Here is a 23,241-nt window from a genome sequence, read left to right as displayed (position 1 = left end):
TGATTATTGAAAAACTCTAAGAAATTAGCAAATCACTTTCTGCAACCCCAGTCCAAAGTCCAGATTCATGCTCTCTGGCCATGGACAGCAACTGTGTGAATTTATTTAATTCCGAGTTCCCAGGCTCAACTATGATTAGCCTGACTGTTGAGACGTCAGCTATGCGCCACACATGGCACATTTTACATCATACTGGGTAAGCTAATGAAATGCCAGGAAACCTGTAGGCTCAGGAACTTTACGCAACTCATGTCCATGGCCAGAGAGCACTGACCACAACCGTTGAGTGGGGTTGCCTAAAGAGATTCTGTTGCACACCTGTCCCAGGTTCAGACTCTCCTCCTTACATCTTGATCTGCTGCTCTCAATTGTGCTCAACATCTAGCTTTGCAGGTTACTTGGTGTGTGACATCATTTCCCTAGACCTTTAAGGCTCATTAGGACACACACCTGGGTCTTTGGATTGTTATTCAATACTTTATTGTCACTCTCCTATTCTTGAGCACACAGTGTTATGTACCTCTATCTCTTATGCCCACTTGAGGTCATTGCATCCATCCTGCTGCTCCCAAAATTCCTGAGTGTCCCGTCCTTGCTCTCTTGTCATCCAGCTAGCTGCACCAAGGCCCAGGGACCATGTACCTACGCGTACCTGGGTCTTACTGGGTCTACTTCACCAGGTGAGGAGTAATAGATTATTTCTAACATTCATACACATTATTCATGTTGGTATAATAAGCACACTAAAGTATCAAGAAACATTTCTTATGCAATAAAATATTTTATGCAAATTTTGTAAACCATACAAATATGAAAACTATTTTTCTTCACAACTCAAGACTGTTAAAGTAGATGAGATTTCAAAAGAATGGAACTGAAAAGTTTTATACAATGTTTTTAAACAGCCATCAGACTTCGTTAGTATTAAAATGTGTTAGCAATACGCCAAATCATTTTTGGTTAAACAAAGATATATTTGTAAAAGCAATGACAAACACCCTCCCATTTACAACACAACATTATAAAAATGTTATATTTTAAATTAGTTTCTGGTCAGACGCCAGATTGTAAAAAAAAGTTTAAGAAATTTTAATAGACCTATACTGAGGTATAGAAGAACCACCCTCCCAGTTAATTTGCTGTTGATTGTCTGCCAAGATTGGTGAAATGCTTGCCTCTGTATGTTAAAGGCAAACTTTTTGATCTCTAGGCGGTAGATGCTAGCTAATGGACTTATTTTTATTAAAAAGTTTAAAAATTAACTGCCTCATCTGTCCTCACTTGTGGAGAAATTGTATGTAGTTATATGCTGATTGTCACAATTTCTCCTTTCAGTGTGGCTTGGGTGCATGGAATTGACAGCTTAGTTTTCCAGTTTAGTGCAGGGGCATGATGAGTTGTCCGTATTCTGATTGACAGCTCAGACGTCCAATCTGAGACTTGGAGGTGCTGAGCTTCCTTCAGGTATGCCGGTATGCCAAGTTATTACCTAGCTACTTGGCTAAGCTTTCAATCCCAAATCTCTGCCAGATGTCGCATTTGCTCAGTGGTCTGCCTTGTATTCCTGTGCTCTATTTGCTGATCTATTGGTGAATGACCTTGGACCTCGTTCTGACTATCCCCAAGCCCCCTTGCTCTGATCTGCTTTCTTCCTGATCTTGTACCATAACCTGACTTCACCTTTGTCTTTCCCCCTTGGTTTACTACATGGTCTCTTGGTATTTGACCAGGGAATGTTTGACTATCCTGCCTCAAGGCTTGTTCGTGAGTAGTGATTAGCGTCACTTTGGTTTGTTCGACAGTGCTGAATAGAGAAGATCAAAAGGATTCAACGCAAATTCAATTAGAATTGAATTTTATAAATTTTACATGTCCTGGATAATTTGAACGATTTGAGGATCAATTTGTACTAATTGTCAAAAAACCACCCATCACCATTTTACACATTGCAAAGATTGAATCAAAAACAGAAGGAAGACATGACCTATGGAAATGGCTACACGGGTTTCCCTATAGTGCATTGTAGCTATTACATCAGCACAGCCAATTTTAAGTAAATATACTTTAATGTTTTCTATTCACATCAACATCTGCATGCTGAAGATGCCCTTGGTCCCAAAGTTATGGGCCCGATTAAACAAAGAGAATTAGTGTCTTGCCAAAAAGTCACTACTGGGATGTTCATCTAGTTGATTTGTTTTCTAGAAAACATTTCTTGGACCATGCGGAAAGTTTCATTTTTAAATGTTTATCCATCTTGGATGGAAAGTACACAAGTAAAAAGAATAAGGATTAATGACTGATTTCTAGCATTTTGTGAACCAGCCGGACTTGTGTGATGTTGATTTCTTTTTTTGCAGCAGTCTGAAAATGTAATTATAGAAAATGTTAAAAAAAAAAATAAAGAGGCAGTAATATTATGATAGCACATAGTTTTTTTTTTTGCTGCATTATATAACAGGGCCCAGTGTCACATAGTTTATATGTATCATAAATGGGACGTGACATCTTAAATCAATCAAGTTTGGAAAAAATATATAGACATACCTTCTTGTTAGTTGCCATTTGAGATGAATGCACATTTTGAAGATTAACATCCATTCTTGATGACACATCTTCAGGCTATTGAAAAACAATTCTAAATTCAGCATATTTCATTGGCCATTAAAAAATTACTTATATTTTGATCACAGTCATCATTGTTCTCAGGGGATGATGTCTCCTCTTGCATATAAGGCAGCCTGCTTTGAGTGCTGTCCTCAGATGCAGATGAAGACATCTAGCATACTGTAGATGCCAATTCTTACCACTGTCACTTTGTGAGGTTATAGCTCTGGAACGCTTCAACGGATCCCACTGATTATGAGAATGTTATTTCGTGACATATTGTACTTTTTGTTAGTGGTAAAAATTCTTCAATATGACTTGCGTTTATTTAAGAAAAATGGAAATTTGGCAAAATTTTTGAAAATTTAGCAATTTTAAAATTTTAATTTTTGTGCCCTTAAATCAGAGAGTCATAATAACTAACATTTCCCACATGTCTACTTTACAACAGCACAATTTTGGAACCACAATTTTTTTTTAGAAAGTTATAAGGGTTAAAAGTTGACCAGCGATTTCTCATTTTTCCAACAAAATTTACAAAACCACTTTTTTTAGTGACCACTTCACATTTGAAGTGAGTTTGGGGGTGTCAATATTACAGAAAATACCCCAAAATGACACCATTCTAAAAACTGCACTCCTCAAGGTGCTCAAAACCACATTCAAGAAGTTCATTAACCCTTCAGGTGCTTCACGAGAACTAAAGCAACGTGGAAGGAAAAAATGAACATTTTACTTTTTTCACAAAAAAATTACTTTACACCCAAACTTTTTTATTTTCACAAGGGTATGAGGAGCAAATGGAGCACAAAATTTGTTGCACAATTTTTCCAGAGTACAGGTCCTTCTCAAAAAATTAGCATATAGTGTTAAATTTCATTATTTACCATAATGTAATGATTACAATTAAACTTTCATATATTATAGATTCATTATCCACCAACTGAAATTTGTCACGTCTTTTATTGTTTTAATACTGATGATTTTGGCATACAACTCCTGATAACCCAAAAATCCTGTCTCAATAAATTAGCATATTTCACCCATCCAATCAAATAAAAGTGTTTTTTAATAACAAACAAAAAAACCATCAAATAATAATGTTCAGTTATGCACTCAATACTTGGTCGGGAATGATTTGGCAGAAATGACTGCTTCAATGCGGCGTGGCATGGAGGCAATCAGCCTGTGACACTGCTGAGATGTTATGGAGGCCCAGGATGCTTCAATAGCGGCCTTAAGCTTATCCAGAGTGTTGGGTCTTGCGTCTCTCAACTTTCTCTTCACAATATCCCACAGATTCTCTATGGGGTTCAGGTCAGGAGAGTTGGCAGGCCAATTGAGCACAGTAATACCATGGTCAGTAAACCATTTACCAGTGGTTTTGGCACTGTGAGCAGGTGCCAGGTCGTGCTGAAAAATGAAATCTTCATCTCCATAAAGCATTTCAGCCGATGGAGGCATGAAGTGCTCCAAAATCTCCTGATAGCTAGCTGCATTGACCCTGCCCTTGATGAAACACAGTGGACCAACACCAGCAGCTGACATGGCACCCCACACCATCACTGACTGTGGGTACTTGACACTGGACTTCAGGCATTTTGGCATTTCCTTCTCCCCAGTCTTCCTCCAGACTCTGGCACCTTGATTTCCGAATGACATGCAAAATTTGCTTTCATCAGAAAAAAGTACTTGGGACCACTTAGCAACAGTCCAGTGCTGCTTCTCTGTAGCCCATTTCGGCACCTGTAGCCCATTTCCTGCACACGCCTGTGCACGGTGGCTCTGGATGTTTCCACACCAGACTCAGTCCACTGCTTCCTCAGGTTCCCCAAGGTCTGGAATCGGTCCTTCTCCACAATCTTCCTCAGGGTCCGGTCTCCTCTTCTCGTTGTACAGCGTTTTCTGCCACATTGTTTCCTTCCAACAGACTTACCATTGAGGTGCCTTGATACAGCACTCTGGGAACAGCCTATTTGTTGAGAAATTTCTTTCTGGGTCTTACCCTCTTGCTTGAGGGTGTCAATGATGGCCTTCTTGACATCTGTCAGGTCGCTAGTCTTACCCATGATGGGGGTTTTGAGTAATGAACCAGGCAGGGAGTTTATAAAAGCCTCAGGTATCTTTTGCATGTGTTTAGAGTTAATTAGTTGATTCAGAAGATTAGGGTAATAGGTCGTTTAGAGAACCTTTTCTTGATATGCTAATTTATTGAGACAGGTTTTTTGGGTTATCAGGAGTTGTATGCCAAAATCATCAGTATTAAAACAATAAAAGACGTGACAAATTTCAGTTGGTGGATAATGAATCTACAATATATGAAAGTTTAATTGTAATCATTACATTATGGTAAATAATGAAATTTAACACTATATGCTAATTTTTTGAGAAGGACCTGTATGTCGATATCCCATATGTGGGGGAAAATCACTGTTTGGGTGCATGGCAGGGCTCAGAAGGGAGGGAGCACCATTTTATTTTTTTATGCAAAATTGTCTGGAATGGTGGGAGCCATGTCACATTTGGAGACCTCCTGATGTACCTAAACAGTGGAAACCTCACAATTCTAATGCAAACCCTAGCACAGCCCTACCCCTGAGCCTAATCCCAACCTGAACCCCCAACACCACCCTAACCCCAACACCCCAACACAACTATAACTCCAAGACAACCCTAACTCCAACACCACAACCATAAACCCAACACCACAACCGTAACCCCAACACAACGCTAACCCTAGCCCCAACCCTAATGCTGCTTTAACCCCAAACCCTAGCCCTAAACCCTAACCCTAACTACAAAGAATGGGAAAAAATATTTAATTTTACCTAACTAAGGGAGTGCTAAATAAAGGTTTGATTTACTATTTTTTATTTTGATCACTGTGATAGGGTCTATCACAATGATCAAAATGAACCAATGGGAAAAATCTACTATTGTTGCCAGGTGATAGCCGGCACATATTGGCAGGTGCACTATGCATGCGCCCTCCATTTTCTTCCATGAAAAGAGGGTCCAGGGATACCAGAGGGATGGGAGTGGGAGAGAAATGAATGAGAAATCATACAAAAGACTGAGGATGGTAAAAAGCTACCCGTATCATGCTCTCTGGGGTCTCGACCCTAGAGATTTTCCTATGCTGGGGTGCACAATAACCTTATTTCTCAAAGCCATTAAAAAGCGGCACTGAGGCATAAGTACCCTTAACCCCAGCCATGAAAAAGCATATCGGTGGTCGTCAGTAGTGTAGCTACCGGGGGTAGAGGGGGCAGTTACATTCTGCTGCAGAGCAGGGAGAATTAATTTCCCTGCTCTGCTGCCCGGTCGCTATGGGGCCCCTGAGCAGGCAGTGGGGGGCCCAATGCCAGCAGTGGGCCCCACCCGCCTGTCATCACAGGTTCAACTGTATTGGCATTTAGCCGATAAAGCTGACCGCATTGATGAGAGAAGGAGCGTTACGCTCCCTCTCCGATTATCCTCCTGTCAGTGTCTGACATCACCAAAGACAACACTGACAGTGGGCACGATGATGTCACTACTCGGCGCCTGTGGTCCGGAGATCAGTGGGAGCTCGAAGCAGTAGAGGAATCAGGAGTAAGAGAGGTGATTTTTTTTTAATGAGGCTACATTATACTATAGAGGCTGCCTATGGAGATGCATTACACTATAGAGGCTGTTTATGGGGGTGAATTACACTATAGAGGTTGCCTATGGGGGTGTATTACACTATAGAGCTTGCGCATGGGGGAGCATTACACTATAGAGGCTGCTTATGGGGGTGAATTACGCATAGAGATTGCCAGTGGGGGTGTATTACACTATAGAGCCTGCTTATGGGGGGAGCATTACACTATAGTGTCTGCTTATGGGGAGTGCATTAAACTATATAGTGTCTGCCTATGGGGAGTGCATTATACTATATAGAGGCCTATGGGGAATTCGTTATACAATATAGAATCTGCCTATGGGGAGTGCATTATACTATGGGGAGTACATTATACTATATGGATGTCATGATCCAGACCGGGTTTTGAGTCCTGTTTTCCCTTTTTCCCGGTCTGCTTATGTCAACAGTTAACCTTTCTCAGTTTCTGTCTGGGTGCAGTTTGGCTATTTATTGCCACTGCTTCCTTCAGGTGATGTCAGTTATAAATTTTGCCTAGTGTTGCTGTAGCTGACTCTGATTGCTCTGATTGGTCCTGCTGCCCTTCCTGTCTGAACCCGTGTCTCTGTTTTCCCCTGTTCCCATCTTGACTCAGTGTTTCCCTTTAGTGTGCAGACTCCCTGGTTTTGACTTGGCTTGTATCCTGACCTGTTTCTGTTCTTAGTCTTTGGCTTCTCCGCTTCTGACTATTACAGACTGAACCCCTGGTTTGTCTCTGACCGAAAATTTGCTTAGTCCTTTGGTACTGCACTACAGACTAGGATTTGACCCGGCTTGTTTGACAATTCTGCTGCCACCTGTGGTAGCCTCATTGCTGCACTGCAGGTCAGCTCTGTTTAGGTGCAGACCTGCTTCCTCTCTACTGTCATCTAGTGAAGCTTGCACCTACCTGCAATGCAGCAGCATGACATAACTGACCAGAAATAGACAGTTTTTTTTCTCTGCTCTGCTTTCTATGGATCAGCTCCATACCTTGGCAGATCAAATGGCTAGTTTGACACTAATGATGCAGGATCTGTCTGTGGAACGACGGCCGTTTCGAGCTCCCATGCGATTGTATGGGTCTTGTTCATTGTTTTCTCTTAGACCCCGATCTTCTGAAGATGAGTCAGCGAGTAGGGATAATCATTTCCTTTCTTCAGGAGGGACCTCAATCGTTGGCTTTCTCTCTTCCTGCTTCTGCCCCTGAACGTGTGTTTGTGGATAGGTTCTTTGAGGCCTTAGGACATATTTTTGATAAGCCTGACCGGGTCAGAGTGCCAGAGGACACAATCATAAGTCTCTTTCAGGGTAGGCTCTTGGCTGATTGGCATAGCTCCGAGTTCCATCAATGATCCACTGAGGTGTCCTCGGCTTACTCTGCGTTGAGAGGTCAGTTCAGGAGAGGACTGTCGGATCACCTGAAGGGCGCTCTGGCTCTCCATCCATCACCCAGATCATTGGAGGAGGCTATGATTCAGGCTATCTGTATGGATCGGAGGCTATGGGAGAGGTGTTCCATGGCCCCCTGCTAATCCTGTAGTTTTGCCACCATCTGAACCTATGGAGGTGGGGGCCATCAAGGAGAAGGAGAAGAGACGGCGACATGAAGGAAAGCTGTGTTTTAACTGTGAAGATCCCAAACATTGGAAAAAGAACTGTTCCTCCTGCCCACCGACTAACAAGTGGCTGAGTTGGAGTGATTGTGGAGGAGGTCACCCAGACACTCAGGTACCTTTTTCCTCATTCTCTAAAGTATTGTTGGAAGCGAAACTTAGTTGTGGGAGTTGCTTCATGCCCACTTCTGCTTTCGTGGACTGCGGGTCATCCGTGAACCTTATTGGCTCTAACTTGGCGACAAAGTGTAAATTAGGGACAGTTAGGCTGGAGACTCCTATTCATATTGCTGCCATTGACAAAACACCGCTGGCTAAGAATGTAACTAAATTTGCCTCGGATGAGTTTCTCCTTATTGTGGGTTCCTTGCACCAGGAACATACTGTATTTCATGTTTTGTTCTGGACAATCTGCCTGCAGGACTGGTGATGGGGTTCCTCTGGTTATAGTTACATAATCCTGTGATAGATTGGGAAGCTCACGAACTTGTCAAATGGGTGTCCTAATTGTGTTGAAAGTTACCTTACTACAGTAATAGTGTCATCCGTTAATCTGGAAGGTATTCCAGATTTCCTGAAGGATTTTGAGGAGGTTTTTTCCAAAAAAGAGGCCGAGGTCTTACCACCACTCCGCCCTTTTGACTGTTCCGGGTGCTATATTGCCCAAGGCCCATCTGTTCAACCTCTCTGGCCTGGAGTGAACCGCTATGAAGGAGTATATTTCTGAAAGCTTGCGTAAACACCACATTCATCTATCTATTTCTCCTGTGGCAGCTGGATTATTTTTTGTAAAAAAAAAAAAAAGATTGTGGTTTGCGGCCGTGTCTCGATTTTCGGGAATTAAATAAAATCACAGTGAGACATACCTATCCTCTTCCACTCATCCCTGATTTGTACAGTCAATTGTCAGGGGCCAAATGGTTTTCTAATTTGGACCTCAGGGGAGCATATAATCTAATCTGTATTTGGGAGCGGGATGAGTGAAAAACGGCATTTCTCACTTCTGAAGGGTTATTTGAGAATTTATCCCCCATAGACTTTATTTTCCACTTCTCTTCATTATTTTTATTGGACACCCAGGGCCACAGACCGGGTCTCTGCTACCGTGACCACCCCTTTAAGTACCGTCTGACTCGGCCCGAGTACCCCACGGTCCAAGTGGGTGCTCCATTTTGGCATCACAAACAGGATATCGTAGCCCGATACCACCGAGTCCTGTGTGCCATACACTTTATTGAGCTGTGTGATAACCGCCATTGCCACGCTGTGCAGCGTGCGAGGAGCAGAGGAGGTGAGTCTTCTCGGGAGTAGCCAAAGAAAGAGTGCGAAGAGAAGCCATACCTCCCAACCGTCCCTCATTGTGCGGGACTGCCCCGGATTTGATGCTTGTCCCGGCTGTCCTGCCCGGGACGCAGAGCTTCCCGCAGACAGAACAGTTGAAGCTACTGTCACACGCCCCTTTTGTTAGGCCACGCCCCTTCCCCGTCGGTATGTTCCCGAGTCTTCCAGTCTGCCTCACAGTTCAGAGAAAGAGGGGACACCTGAGGTGAGTACATAACACAGCCGAACACAGCCTGGGTGCCGGCAGCAATGTAAGCAGCAGACCATGAGTGGACTGGAGGCTGCTAACGGGACAGATGCAGATCAGTGAGTAGTGGATGTCACAGAGATCACTCACTCCGTCCAGTGCATTGTGGAGGAGCAGCTGCAGCCTCCTGGGAGATAGTGACAACACATCAATGTGGCTGCTTTATTTCCCCATGCATAAAAGGGCTAAGCCCCTATGACAGTCAGTCACTGTATCATCATGTGCTAATTACAAGCTGCAGCTCCGCTCGGTGCACACACGCGACTGAGGCTCCGCTCAGTACACTTCGTACAAAGACACACACACGTGGCTTCGCTCGGTGCACCTCGTACACACATGCGGCTCCGTTCGGTGCACCTCGTACACACACGCGGCTCCGCTCGGTGCACCTCGTACACACACGCGGCTCCGCTCGGTGCACCTCGTACACACACGCGGCTCCGCTCGGTGCACCTCGTACTGTGAAAGGTGTACGGAGCCATGTGTACGAGGTGTATGGAGCACAGCCGCGAGTGTACGAGGTGTGCAGAGCAGCATGTGAAAGGTGTACGGAGCGGAGTCGTGTGTAAGAGGTATACGGAGCCATGTGTACGAGGTGTACAGAGCACAGCCGCGTGTGTACGAGGTGTACGGAGCACAGCCACGTGTGTATGGAGCGGAGCAGCATGTGAAAGGTGTACGGAGCTGAATCATGTGTAAGAGGTGTACGGAGCCGTGTGTACGAGGTGTACGGAGCACAGCCGCGTGTGTACGAGGTGTACGGAGCTGAGCCGGGTGTGTACGAGATGTACGGAGCGGAGGAGCATGTGAAAGATGTACGGAGCGGAGTCGTGTGTACGAGGTGTACGGAGCACAGCCGCGTGTGTACGAGGTGTACGGAGCACAGCCGCGTGTGTACGAGGTGTACGGAGCACAGCCGCGTGTTTACGAGGTGTACGGAGCTGAGCTGGGTGTGTACGAGATGTACGGAGCGGAGTCGTGTGTGTACTAGGTGTACGAAGCATAGCCGCGTGTGTAAGAGGTGTACGGAGCGGAGCAGCGTGTGAAAGGTGTACGGAGCGGAGTCATGTGTGTAAGAGGTGTGCGGATCAGAGCAGAGTGTGAAAGGTGTATGGAGCGGAGCCACGTGTGTACGAGGTGTACAGTGCAGAGCCACGTGTGTATGAGGTGTACAGAGCAGAGCCATGCGTGCTCAAAGTATACGGAGTGTGTGCAATGTGTATAGAGCGGAGCCGTGTGTGTACAAGGTGTACGGACTAGTGCCGTGTGTGTACGAGATGTATGGAGCGGAGCCGTGTGTGTATGAGGTGTATGGAGCTGAGCTGAATGTGTACAAGATGTACGGAGCGGAGCCGTGTGTGTATGAGATGTATGGAGTGGAGCCGTGTGTGCAAAGTGTACGAAGCGCAGCCGCGTGTGTAGGAGTAGCTATGTGTGGCCATTATACGGTACAAAGTATCATGTGCGATCATTATACAGTATGGAGCATCATGTGCGGTCATTATACAGTATGGAGCATTGTGTGGCCATTATACAGTATGGAGCATCATGTGTGGCCATTATACAGTATGGAGCATCATGTGCAGTCATTATACAGTATGGAGCATCATGTGCGGTCATTATACAGTATGGAGCATCATGTGCGGTCATTATACAGTATGGAGCATCGTGTGCGGCTATTATACAGTATGGAGCATCATGTGCAGTCATTATACAGTATGGAGCATCATGTGCGGTCATTATACAGTATGGAGCATTATGTGCGGCAATTATACAGTATGGGGCATCATGTGCGGTCATTATACAGTATGGAACATCGTGTGCGGCTATTATACAGTATGGAGCATCATTTGCGGTCATTATACAGTATGGAGCATCATGTGCTGTCATTATACAGTATGGAGCATCATGTGCAGTCATTATACAGTATGGAGCATCATGTGCAGTCATTATACAGTATGGAGCATCATGTGCAGTCATTATACAGTATGGAGCATCATGTGCGGTCATTATACAGTATGGAGCATTATGTGCGGCAATTATACAGTATGGAGCATCATGTGCGGTCATTATACAGTATGGAGCATCATGTAGGTCATTATACAGTATGGAGCATCATGTGTGGTCATTATACAGTATGGAGCATCATGTGCAGTCATTATACAGTATGGAGCATCATGTGCAGTCATTATACAGTATGGAGCATCATGTGCGGTCATTATACAGTATGGAGCATCATGTGCGGTCATTATACAGTATGGAGCATCATGTGCAGTCATTATACAGTATGGAGCATCATGTGCGGTCATTATACAGTATGGAGCATTATGTGCGGCAATTATACAGTATGGAGCACTGTGTGGCCAGTATACAGTATGGAGCACTGTGTGGCCATATTTTTTTGTTTATAATTATTCTTTATGAATAGTGTGATCAGCAGTGCTAAATGGGTGTGGTTGAGACGTGGATATGGGTGTGACTAGTGAATGGGTGTGGTCAGAGGCATGGCCTAAGATGTGCCGCGGCGCGCGTTGCGCGCCGCAAACTTTGTCCCTCTTTCCCATCTTCAAAAGTTGGGAGGTATTGAGAAGCTGTGCTCCGTGCTCTGCTGTGCATGGATGAAAAAGCAGGAGGCCCCAAACTTGAAAAGCAGAAGGCAGTGGAGAAGCTGCTCAATCCGGTAACGAAACACAGGGCCTGGCTGAGGTTCATTAGGGAAGGGAGGAAAGAATGTCCAATCCGGATGGAGATTCAGCGGCGATCACAGCCCCCTTAATGCAGACAGATCCAGCGGTGGCCACAGACCCCATAAGCCGGCCAGATCCAGCGGCAGCCACAGCTTCCATAATGCCATTATCAATGCCATACATACTGGGATCAGCCTGGTTACTGCAGTACCCATGGGAGTCACACACCCTGAGTGATTTAAAGGAGAGACTCTGCAGTTTGTTTGAAGTGCACCTCCTGTCTGAGAATCAAAAGGTCAGCCTCCTCACTGGCCAATTAACTGGTGCAGCTCAGAGGGAGGTAAAGTCCTGGCTGAACACTGATAAGAGAACTGTTAGGGTACCGTCACACAGTGGCATTTTGATCGCTACGACGGCACGATCCGTGACGCTCCAGCATCGTAACAATATCGCTCCAGCGTCGTAGACTGCGGTCACACTTTGCAATGTACGCTGGAGCGATAATTTCATGACGTATGTGCGATGTAGAAGCCGTTGGTTACTATGCGCACATCGTATACAATATCGTGCACACCTTTGTTACACCATGCGATCATGCCGCCACAGCGGGACACTAGACGACGAAAGAAAGTTTCAAACGATCTGCTACGACGTACGATTCTCAGCGGGGTCCCTGATCGCAGGAGCGTGTCAGACACTGCGAGATCGTAACTATATCGCTGGAACGTCACGAATCGTGCCATCGTAGCGATCAAAATGCCACTGTGTGACGGTACCCTTAAGCAAATTTTTCGACAGGCTGAGGGTATGTGCACACGTCAGGTTTCTTGCAGAAATTTCCTGAAGAAAACCGGAAATTTTATGCAAGAAATCCGCATTTTTTTTTGGCGTTTTTTTCCCTTTTTTTTTTGCGGTTTTCTTAGCATTTTGCAAGCGTAATTAGCTTGCAGAATGCTAAAGTTTTCCAAGCGATCTGTAGCATCGCTTGGAAAACTGACTGACAGGTTGGTCACACTTGTCAAACATAGCGTTTGACAAGTGTGACCAACTTTTTACTATAGATGCTGCCTAAGCAGCATCAATAGTAAAGGATATCATGTTAAAAAAAAAAAAAAAAATGGTTATACTCACCCTCTGCAGACAGCCGATGTCCTCAGCGGCGTCCGTTCCTATAGATGGTGCGCGGTCACGTGTGTGGTCACATGAGCGGTCGCACGACCAATCACAGGACCGCGACGTCATCGCAGGTCCTTCACACAGAGCATCTATAGGAACGGAACCGGCAGCCTGCACCGCTGAGAGGCGGGAAGACATCGAGGGTGAGTATATCACTATTTTTTATTTTAATTCTCCTTTCCTCCACCCTGGGTACCAACCGCACATAATCTGCTTACTTCCCGCATGGTGTGCACAGCGCCATGCGGAAAATAAGCAGATCAATGCATTCCTAGGTGTGCAGAGTCACCGCAATTCCGCAAATTTAATGAACATGTTGCTTTTTTTTTCTGCGATGCGATTTTTTTCGCGGAAAAAAATGCAACATTTGCACAAAAAATGCGGAATACATTGTAAATAATAGGAGGCATATGTAAGCGTTTTTTTCGTGTTTTTATCACGTTTTTATAGTGAAAAAAACGCGAAAAAAACACAAAAAATACTGTACGTGTGCACATGGCCTGAAGGACACCTTTGAGACCCGCACTGCAGCAGAGATAAAAATGAGATTCTTTGGGTGTAAATAAAGGGTACAGGATAGTATATGGGACTATGCCCTTAATCTCCAGGAGACGCTGCTGGCCATTAAGCAGGTTGACCCTGACAGCGTGCAAGATGGGGACAGATTGTTAAAGGAGCAATTTATTGAGGGACTTCTGTCCAACACCCTCTGCACATCTTGGCCCTACAAAACCCTGACTTGGACTTTGCACACTTTAAAGATAGGGCCATCCGGGTGCTATATGAACCAAATTCCAGCCACAGAGCACCCCCTAGGCCCCCAGCAATTACATACCACCGGGAAGTAGCATCCTTCCCTCATTGAGGCAGATGCACAGACTCTGGCTAATGATGACCATGCTGCAGGACTGCATCTCCAGGTCCAGGAACTGACCAAAAGTAACCAAAACTCATACAGTCCATGCAAGTGTCTCCAAAGTAGAAGATCCAGCTGGCCTCCAGTCCAGATGATGTCCCATGGAGACGGCAGAAGAGGATCCCAGAGGGAGAGACAACGATCGCTATGACCAAGAAGGATTACCCATTTGCCACCGCTGCAGCAAGGAGGGACATATCACAAGATTCTGCAATTTAAACGAGCAACTCCTGGGGCATAGGGTCAACCCCCAGGAGTAGTATGACCAGGCCCGCAAAGCTGGCGAGCCAAGTACGTCGGAGGATGACCAATCATCCCAGTTGTGTTTGACGGCATCCCGATGAATGCTTTACTGGACACCGGCTCCCAGGTAATGACTATGCCATATGTTCTCTACAAACGATACTGGGCTGACTCTGATATTACCCGCGGCCCAGATAATGATCTGACAGTAGTCGCCAGAATGGTCAGCCTTTGCCACAAGTGGGGTTTAAGGAGGTGACTTTTAAGGTGGGGCGAGTAGAACTGAAAGCCCAAGGTCTGATAATTGTATAATATTGACCGGCGAAAATGTAACCCACAGTAGCCACACTAAATCGCCAGGAGCAAGGGACGGAGCGGGACGCTGGTGTGCATCGGCGAAGAACCTCATTCTCTCCTTGGAAGCCCGGATGGCTTCCTGAGTACGGTCCCAAATGTCCAGTGTCTCCAACGCCCAGTATGCCACCCTGGAGTCGGCGGAAGACACGGGCATGGGCACAGGAACCCGTGGATGCTGATCGTAATTAAGAAGAAATGGGGGTCTGGCCAGTGGAGTCGGCTACGGCATTGTTTAGCGTGAACTCCGTCCACGGTGGCAAGGATGCCCAGTCATCCTGCCTGGCTGAAACAAAATGTCGCAGATATGTGACCAAGGTCTGGTTGGCCCTCTCTACCAACCCATTCATCTCGGGATGATATGCAGAAGAGAGATTCAACTCGATACTGAGTAGTGGACAAAGCTCTCTCCAGAACCTAGATGCAAACTGGGGTCCCCAGTCACTGACAATTTTGTCTGGCATACCATGTAGGCAGAAAATATGTTTCAAAAACAATGCTGCCAAAGCCCATGCAGAAGGTAGCCGTGGAAGAGGCACCAAGTGCACCATTTTAGAGAAATGGCCGGTGATTACCCAAATGATGGTGCAGCTATGAGACTTGGGTAAGCCCACCACAAAGTCCATCCCGACTGTTGTGAATTCCGCTCTTGGGCTCCCTCTGGTGGTTGTAAGTGGCACTTTTGTGAGTTCTGCTCTTGGGCTCCCTCTTGTGGTTTCTAGTGGTGTGGCTGCTCCTTGGAGTTAGCTGTCTTCAGCTGCTTCCACTGATCGTCTCTGCTCTGCTATTTATGTCTGCTCTGTCCTTCAGCTGGTGCCACTTGTAAATGGTTCCTGGTTGGATTCACATCTCTTTTGGATTTCCCTGTTATCCTGACCAGTTCAGCTAAGCTAAGTTTTTGCTTGCTCTTTTCTGTTCACAGTTTGTGGACTTATCCGTTCTGTGTTTTCTATGTTTATCCAGCGTTATCAGTATGAATTATTTCTGTCTTGCTGGAAGCTCTGGGAAGCAGATTTACCCTCCACACCTTTAGTCAGGTGTGGAGATTTTTAGTAAACTCTGCGTGGATTTTTGTAGAGTTTTAATACTGACCGCACAGTATCCTTTCGTGTCCTATCTATCAAGCTAGACTGGCCTCCTATGCTAAAATCTGATTTATTTTCCCCTCCTCTCACCGTCAATATTTGTGGGGGGCTATCTTTCCTTTGGGGATTTTCTCTGAGGCAAGATAGGTTTCCTGTTTCCATCTTTAGGGGAAGTTAGATCTTAGGCTGTGCCGAGGGGTCTAGGGAGTGTCAGGTACCCCCCACGGCTATTTTTAGTTGCGCTGCTAGGTTCAGGGTTTGCGGTCAGTACAGATACCACCTCCTTCAGAGCTTGTCTCATGTTGTTCCTAAACCACCAGATCATAACACCCGACCATCTCCCAGGGGCTGTCTGCCTCCGGTAGGGGATAAAGTAATCCTGCTGGCCGTTGTCGAGGAGACTTATTCTTAGCACAGGAGACACATGCCCGAATATAGTTCCCGACATCACGAGCCATATGCGGCCACCAGTATGTTCTCGCCAGCAGCTCAGACATCCTCTTGGCCCCAAAATGCCCACCCACCCTAGCGAATGAGCCTAAGAGAGAACCTCCAGTCGCAAATATGAAGGTACAAAAGTTTTGCCCCGGGCACAGAGTCTAGCGAGATCGGGGCCACAGTTCTCAGGCTCTCAGTGGGGACAATAAGCCGAGGCTCCTCTTCCTCCTCCACAGATGACACAATGGAGCGAGAGAGAGCATTGGCACGAATGTTCTTCTCCCTGGAGAGAAAATGTAGAGTGAAATGAAACCGGGAGAAGAACAGGGACCATCTGGCCTGGCAAGAATTTAGCCGCTGGGCTGTCTGTAAGTATACTAAATTTTTGTGGTCATTAAAAACTTGGAAGGGAAAGCGAGCCCCCTCCAGAAGATGTCTCCACTCTGAGAAAGCCAATTTCATGGCAAGCAACTTCTCTGTCCCTCATGGAATAATTCCTCTCCGCTGGTGTGAAGGTTTTAGAAAAGAAGAAGCAAGGATTCTTCCGACCTTGAGCATCCTTTTGGAAGAGGACTGCTCCAGCACCACCTCCATTATAAACGGCTTATCAACATTGGGAGCGCTATCAAAATGAGATTTAATTGAGAGGAAGGCCTTGGAGACCTCCTCCGACCACAATTTGGGCTTTGCTCCCTTCTTGGAGAGGGCTGCCAAGGGAGCTACTACAGTTGAGAAATGCGGAATGAACTGGCGATACTAGTTAATGAACCCCATAAAGCGCTGCACCGCTTAGATAGAGTGGGGTTCTTGCCAGTCCATCACAGCCTGTAGTTTGGCAGGATCCATAGCCAACCCCTGGGTGGAGATGATATAACCAAGGAAAGGCAAGGACTCCTGCTCAAACATACATTTCTCCAACTTAGCGTAGAGGATGTTTGCCCGTAAGAAGTTGAAGACTTTGCAAACATCTCTCCAGTGAGAGTCAATATCTAGAGAGTAGATGAGTATATCATCCAGATAGACTACGACCGAAGTGGAGAGTATATCCGGAAGATATCATTTACAAAGTCTAGGAAAACAGCTGGGGCATTACAGACGCCGAAGGGCATCACCAGATATTCATAGTGCCCATCCCTGGTGTTAAATGCCGTCTTTTATTTGTCCCCCTCACGAATGCGAATCAGGTTGTAAGCACCCCGCAGATCTAATTTGGTGAATACCCTTGCTCCCCGTAGACTATCGAAGAGCTCAGAAATCAGGGGCAAAGGGTACTTATTCTTAACGGTGATGGCGTTAAGACCCCTGTAATCTCTGCATAGACAAATTTCTCCATTCTTCTTCAGCATGAAAAAGAACCCAGCCCCTGCAGGTGACACTGACTTCCTAATGAACCCTCTAGCCAAATTCTCCTGAATATGTTGAGTTATAGCCTCCGTCTCCAGGAAGGAGAGAGGATAGACCCGACCCCGGGGAGGCTCTGCTCCAGGCATGAGATCAATAGGACAGTCATAGGGATGGTGAGGTGGAAGGGTCTCCGCAGCCTTCTTGGAGAACACGTCCGCATAGGACCAATAACACTTGGGGAGGGAAGTAAGATCTGTGGGTACCTCTGTAGTGGCAACCTGAATGCACTCCCTCATACATCTGCCCTTATAAGATTCACTCCAACCCAAAATTCTCCCTGAGGACCACTCTATATGAGGAGAGTAAAAACGTAACCAGGGTATCCCTATTCCCTAGTAGTATCTCATCTATTCCTTCGGGAATGAAAAGCAGGGAGATAATCTCCTGATGGGAAGGAGACATAGATAACGTGAAAGGGATGGTTTGATGTGTAATTTGTGTGGGCAGTGTTGACACATTTACCACTCGAACAGTCACTGGCCTGGCCAGCATCACCAGGGGTATAACGTGGCGTTGGTCGAAGGCAGAGGACATAAAATTCCCCTCTGCCCCAGAGTCAACACAGAGCTCGACTGTAAGAGTGGAAGAGCCTAAAGTGATTGTCCCCTTAAAGGACAGCTTGGAGGAAAATACTGCTGTGTCTAGTGAACCTCCTCCTATGGTTACTAGATGCGATAGTTTCCCGACCGCTGAGGACATTTATTGGCATAATGTCCCAACTGCTGGCAGTTATTACAGACGACGGGTACTCGAGTGGCCTGAGACTTAGGTCCCGCTCGAGAAACTTCCATGGCCACATGGGAGTCGGACGCCTGAATAGGAGATTCCAGAGGACTGGCAAAGGTAGGAGCCAACGGGAACCTCTGCCTACACTGGGTCCACTCCAACCTCTGCTTGTTAAAACGGTGGTTGATGCGGGTAGATATAGCTATGAGGTCCCCCAGTGTGGCCGGAATCTCCCTGGTGGCCAAGGCGTCCTTTACATGGTCATCCAGTCCCTCCAGTACACAGGAATAAGGACTTTATCTGGCCTCTCCAGCTCTGATGCCAAAGTCTGTAAGTGGACGGAAAATTGGCTGACCATGTACGAACCCTGCGTTAATGCCAGCAGTTGGAGCGCTGTATCGTGGGTAACACGAGGTCCCAAAAAGACCTGTCTCAGAGAGTCCAGGAAGCGAGGAGCACTGTGTACCACACGATCATCATGCTCCCACAGCGGCGTTGCCCACTCCAACGCTCTGCCCGACATAAGGGATAAGATAAATCCCACTTTAGTTCGTTCCGTAGGAAAACGTGCAGCCAGAAGTTCAAGATGTATGGTGCACTGGCTCACGAATCCCCAACAGTGGTTACTGTCACCAGCAAACTTGTCTGGAAGTGGGAGATGGGATAAGGTCGGAGCAGGGGTAGCAGAGGACAAACTGGATGCAGCTACTTTACAGTGACTGAGCTGACATCCACAGCCAAGGTTGTGTGCTCAAGAGCCACCAAACTCCCCTCCAGCTGCTGGATGTACCGCTGTAGATGCTGATCATCCGCCATTTACTAGCCAGACCCTGGTGCTAGTATTATGTTAGGGTTGGCGGAACGCAACGAGTAGATATATGTGTTATAATAGGTGCGTTCGCAACCCAGGGTCCACCGTGCAGGAGAGAAACCTGCTGCTAGCCATTGGAGGCACTATATGGTGGTATAAGCAAACTCTGTTACTTCACAGAAACGCTAAGATAGGTAAACGCTGTGCCCTGTTAACCTCACAGAGGATCACAGCTACCTAACAGAGCAGAAAGCTAACAGTGGTCATGCAGTCAGCATAGCACACAAACAACTCCTCCAGTGGAGCCGGAATTCTAGTGGCTGTACGCCAGCCCTGAATTCATACACTCAAAACTCCTCACCGGAGGTGCCGGTATTCTAGGGGCTTATTTCAGCCAACCCTGACCACATGCAGACATGACCACAAAGTATCAAAGCTCATGATATAGGTTGATACTAGCGCATGGCCGTGCGGCCATGTGAACCTGTTAAAGCTGTAGCAGACAAGGACCTTCCTAGTGGTCCAATAGGAGCTGCTACAGGACCTGAGCGTGTGACCCCAGACCTCCAATGGAAGGTCGACCCTTGGGCATGCTCAGCAGAGGAAAAGCAGTACTAAAGGTACCGTCACACTCAGCGACGCTGCAGTGATATAGACAACGAGCCGACCTAAACTAGATCACTGGAGCGTCGCTGTTTAGGTCGCTGTAGAGACGTCAAACACAGCAACTCCAGAACGATGCAGGAGCGATCCAGTGACGTAATGGCAACTCACTTATCGTTCTCGCTGATTGTTAGCTCCATGTAAAACGTTGCTGGCATCGTTGCTTTTGATTTCAAACATGACGATACACGCCGACCTGGCGACGAAATAAAGTTCTGGACTTCTAGCTCCGACCAGCGATGGCACAGCGGGATCCAGGTTGCTGCTGTGTGTCAAACACAATGAGATCGCTATCCAGGATGCTGCAACGTTACGGATTGTTGTCGTTCTCGTTGCAAAGTTGCTGAGTGTGACGGTACCTTTAGTCCCAGGAGCATCTGCCGCCGAAGAACAGTGCAATGGCTGAGCCTGGAAGATCAGTAGTAACCAAGCGCACATTATCTTCCCGAGCCAGATGCTGAGACCGACTTCTCTGCTGAGCAGGCTCCATTGCGGCTGGAGGGGAATGGGACACCGCAGCGGACATGGTTTGATATTCCCCCTGCTCAGCATCGGGAACTCGACACCTAGTGCCTTTTATAATAGACAAAATCCTATGGGCTTCAGTGTTCAGTGTAAAATAATCCACGATATGTATATGTTAAAAAAAAAAAAAAAAAGGACGGGATGAGTTTTTGTATGAAGTCACTCAAATCAAAATAAAGGTTAAACACATTTAATGGGGAGTCAGGTCAGAAGGACAACCCTATTTCTAGAAGTGATATTTAATCCCTATTTTGATGGTAATCGGATAAATTAAAAATACTAGAGTGTTGATTTAAATTATCAGAATTCTTAGTTATATCTACTATGGGGAGCCTTCCAGTTTTTTTTGTTTTTGCCCGTGCCCCTAGACCCCCGTGTTCCCTTTTTCTTTTTATCTTTGCTTCGTGGCCCGATACCACCTGAAAAAAATGAGTGATCTTGGTATTTTGTGAGTCAATCAAGGAGTTGTGGTGAAGAGGTGTAACAGTATTGTTCCTCACCAAAATATTGGTTTCTATTATGTCAATCGCTGGTAAACCAAAGGCAGTACTCACTTTTATAGGAGAAGAGGCGGGAAGTGGTAGTGGAGTAAGGGATATGAGGGAACAATCAGTGTCATGAACCGAAATTTGGGAAAGACCGTCAAAGTTGTCTTGCACATTAGGCCCAGAGGCGGCCATACCTTTAGAAGAACTCTCGGATGGAATTAACAAATGGGGCCTTAACAATGGATCCTTTACAAGAGAGGAAGACTTGCTCACATTACAATTAAAAACTGAAGAAGGAAAAGATGGTTCTACTGGTTCATTTGGAGTAGTTAGATTGGTTGTATGAGTATTAGCTTCAAGAGGTAGTCACCGGGAATGATATTCCAACAATCTTGAAGGAGTTCCCAGAGATGCTTAGCACTTGTTGGTCCTTTTGCCTTCACTCTGCGGTCCAGCTCAACCCAAACCATCTCGATTGGGTTCACGTCTGGTGACTGTGGAGGCCAGGTCATCTGGTGTAGCACTCCATCACTCTCCTTCGTGGTCAAATAGCCCTTACACAGCCTGGAGGTGTGTTTGGGGTCATTGTCCTGTTGAAAAAAAATAATAAATGATGGTCCAACTAAACGCAAACCGGATGGAATAGCATGCCGCTGCAAAATGCTGTGGTAGCCATGCTGGTTCAGTATACCTTCAATTTTGAAAAAATCCCCAATAGTGTCACCAGCAAAGCACCCTCACACCATCACACCTCCTCCTCCATGCTTCACGGTGGGAACCAGGCATGTAGAGTCCATCCGTTCACCTTTTCTGAGTCGCACAAGGACACGGTGGTTGGAACCAAAGATTTCAAATTTGGACTCATCAGACCAAAGCACAGATTTCCATTGGTCTAATGTCCATTCCTTGTGTTCTTTAGCCCAAACAAGTCTCTTCTGCTTATTGCCTGTCCTTAGCAGTGGTTTCCTAGCAGCTATTTTACTAAGAAAGCCTGTTGCACAAAGTCTCCTCTTAACAGTTGTTGTAGAGATGTGTCTGCTGCTAGAACTCTGTGTGGCATTGACCTGGTCTGTAATCTGAGCTGCTGTTAACCTGCGATTTCTGAGGCTGGTGACTCGGATAAACTTATCCTCAGAAGCAGAAGTGACTCTTGGTCTTCCTTTCCTGGGGTGGTCCTCATGTGAGCCAGTTGTTAGGGCTAGCGGAACGCACCAAATAATAATAAAGATAGAATAAGGTGCGTTCAATAGTAATTAATGAACCCCATTAAGCGCTGCACCGCTTTGAGAGAATTGGGTTCCTGCCAGTCCTTCACAGCCTGTAGCTTGGCAGGATCCATACCAATTCCTTGGGAGAGATGATATAGCCAAGGAAAGGCAAGGACTCCTGCTCAAACACACACTTCTCCAACTTAGCATACAGGGAGTTAGTCCGTAGGAGGTCGAAGACCTTGCAAACATCTCTTCGGTGGGAGTCTATATCTGGAGAGTAGATGAGAATATCATCCAGATAAACTACAACCGAGGTGGAAAGCATATCCCGGAAGATGTTGTTTACAAAGTCTTGGAAAACGGCTGGGGCATTACAGAACCCGAAGGTCATCACCAGATATTCATAGTGCCCATCCCTGGTGTTAAAAGCCATCTTCCATTCGTCCCCCTCACGGATGCGAATCAGGTTGTAAGCACCCCGCAGATCTAATTTAGTACATACCCTTGCTCCCCGTAGCCTATCAAAAAGCTCAGATATCAGGGGTAGTGGGTACTTATTTTTAATGGTGATGGCGTTAAGACCCCTGTAGTCTATGCATGGATGCAGTTCTCCACTCTTCTTCTGTACGAAGAAGAACCCAGCCCCTGCAGGTGACACTGACTTCCTAATGAATCCTCTTGCCAGATTCTTTCGGATATACTGTGACATTGCCTCCGTCTCTGGGAGTGACAAAGGATAGACTCGACCCTGGGGGAGGCTCAGCACCAGGCAAGAGGTCAATAGGACAGTCATAGGGGTGGTGAGGCGGAAGGGTCTCCGCAGCCCTTTTAGAGAACACATCCGCATAGGGCCAATATTGCTTAGGAAGAGAGGATAAATCTGCGGGTACCTCAGTAGTAGCAACCTGAACGCTCTCCCTCTGACATCTACCCCCCACAAGATTCACCGCATCCTAAAATTCTGCCCGTGGACCACTCGATATGAGGAGAGTGATACCGTAGCCAAGGCATCCCTAACAGGATCTCATCAATTCCCTCAGGAATGACGAGCAGAGATATA

General features: G+C 46.3%; 1 protein-coding gene across 1 annotated transcript in view; it reads right to left on the bottom strand.

Moving 5' to 3' along the window:
- The window catches only part of LOC138680259 (excitatory amino acid transporter 5-like), a 1,936,174-nt gene that overhangs the window by 29,426 nt on the left and 1,883,507 nt on the right, over positions 1-23,241 (bottom strand). Inside the window, exon 11 of the mRNA XM_069767861.1 lies at positions 2,548-2,622. Coding sequence (XP_069623962.1) covers positions 2,548-2,622 — 75 coding nt within the window. The remainder of the gene's footprint in view (positions 1-2,547; positions 2,623-23,241) is intronic.

Source organism: Ranitomeya imitator, chromosome 1 (assembly GCF_032444005.1).
Source record: "Ranitomeya imitator isolate aRanImi1 chromosome 1, aRanImi1.pri, whole genome shotgun sequence".
NCBI lineage: Eukaryota > Metazoa > Chordata > Amphibia > Anura > Dendrobatidae > Ranitomeya > Ranitomeya imitator.
The sequence above is the reverse complement of the archived record's forward strand: the minus strand, read 5'-3'. Positions and strand labels throughout refer to the sequence as shown.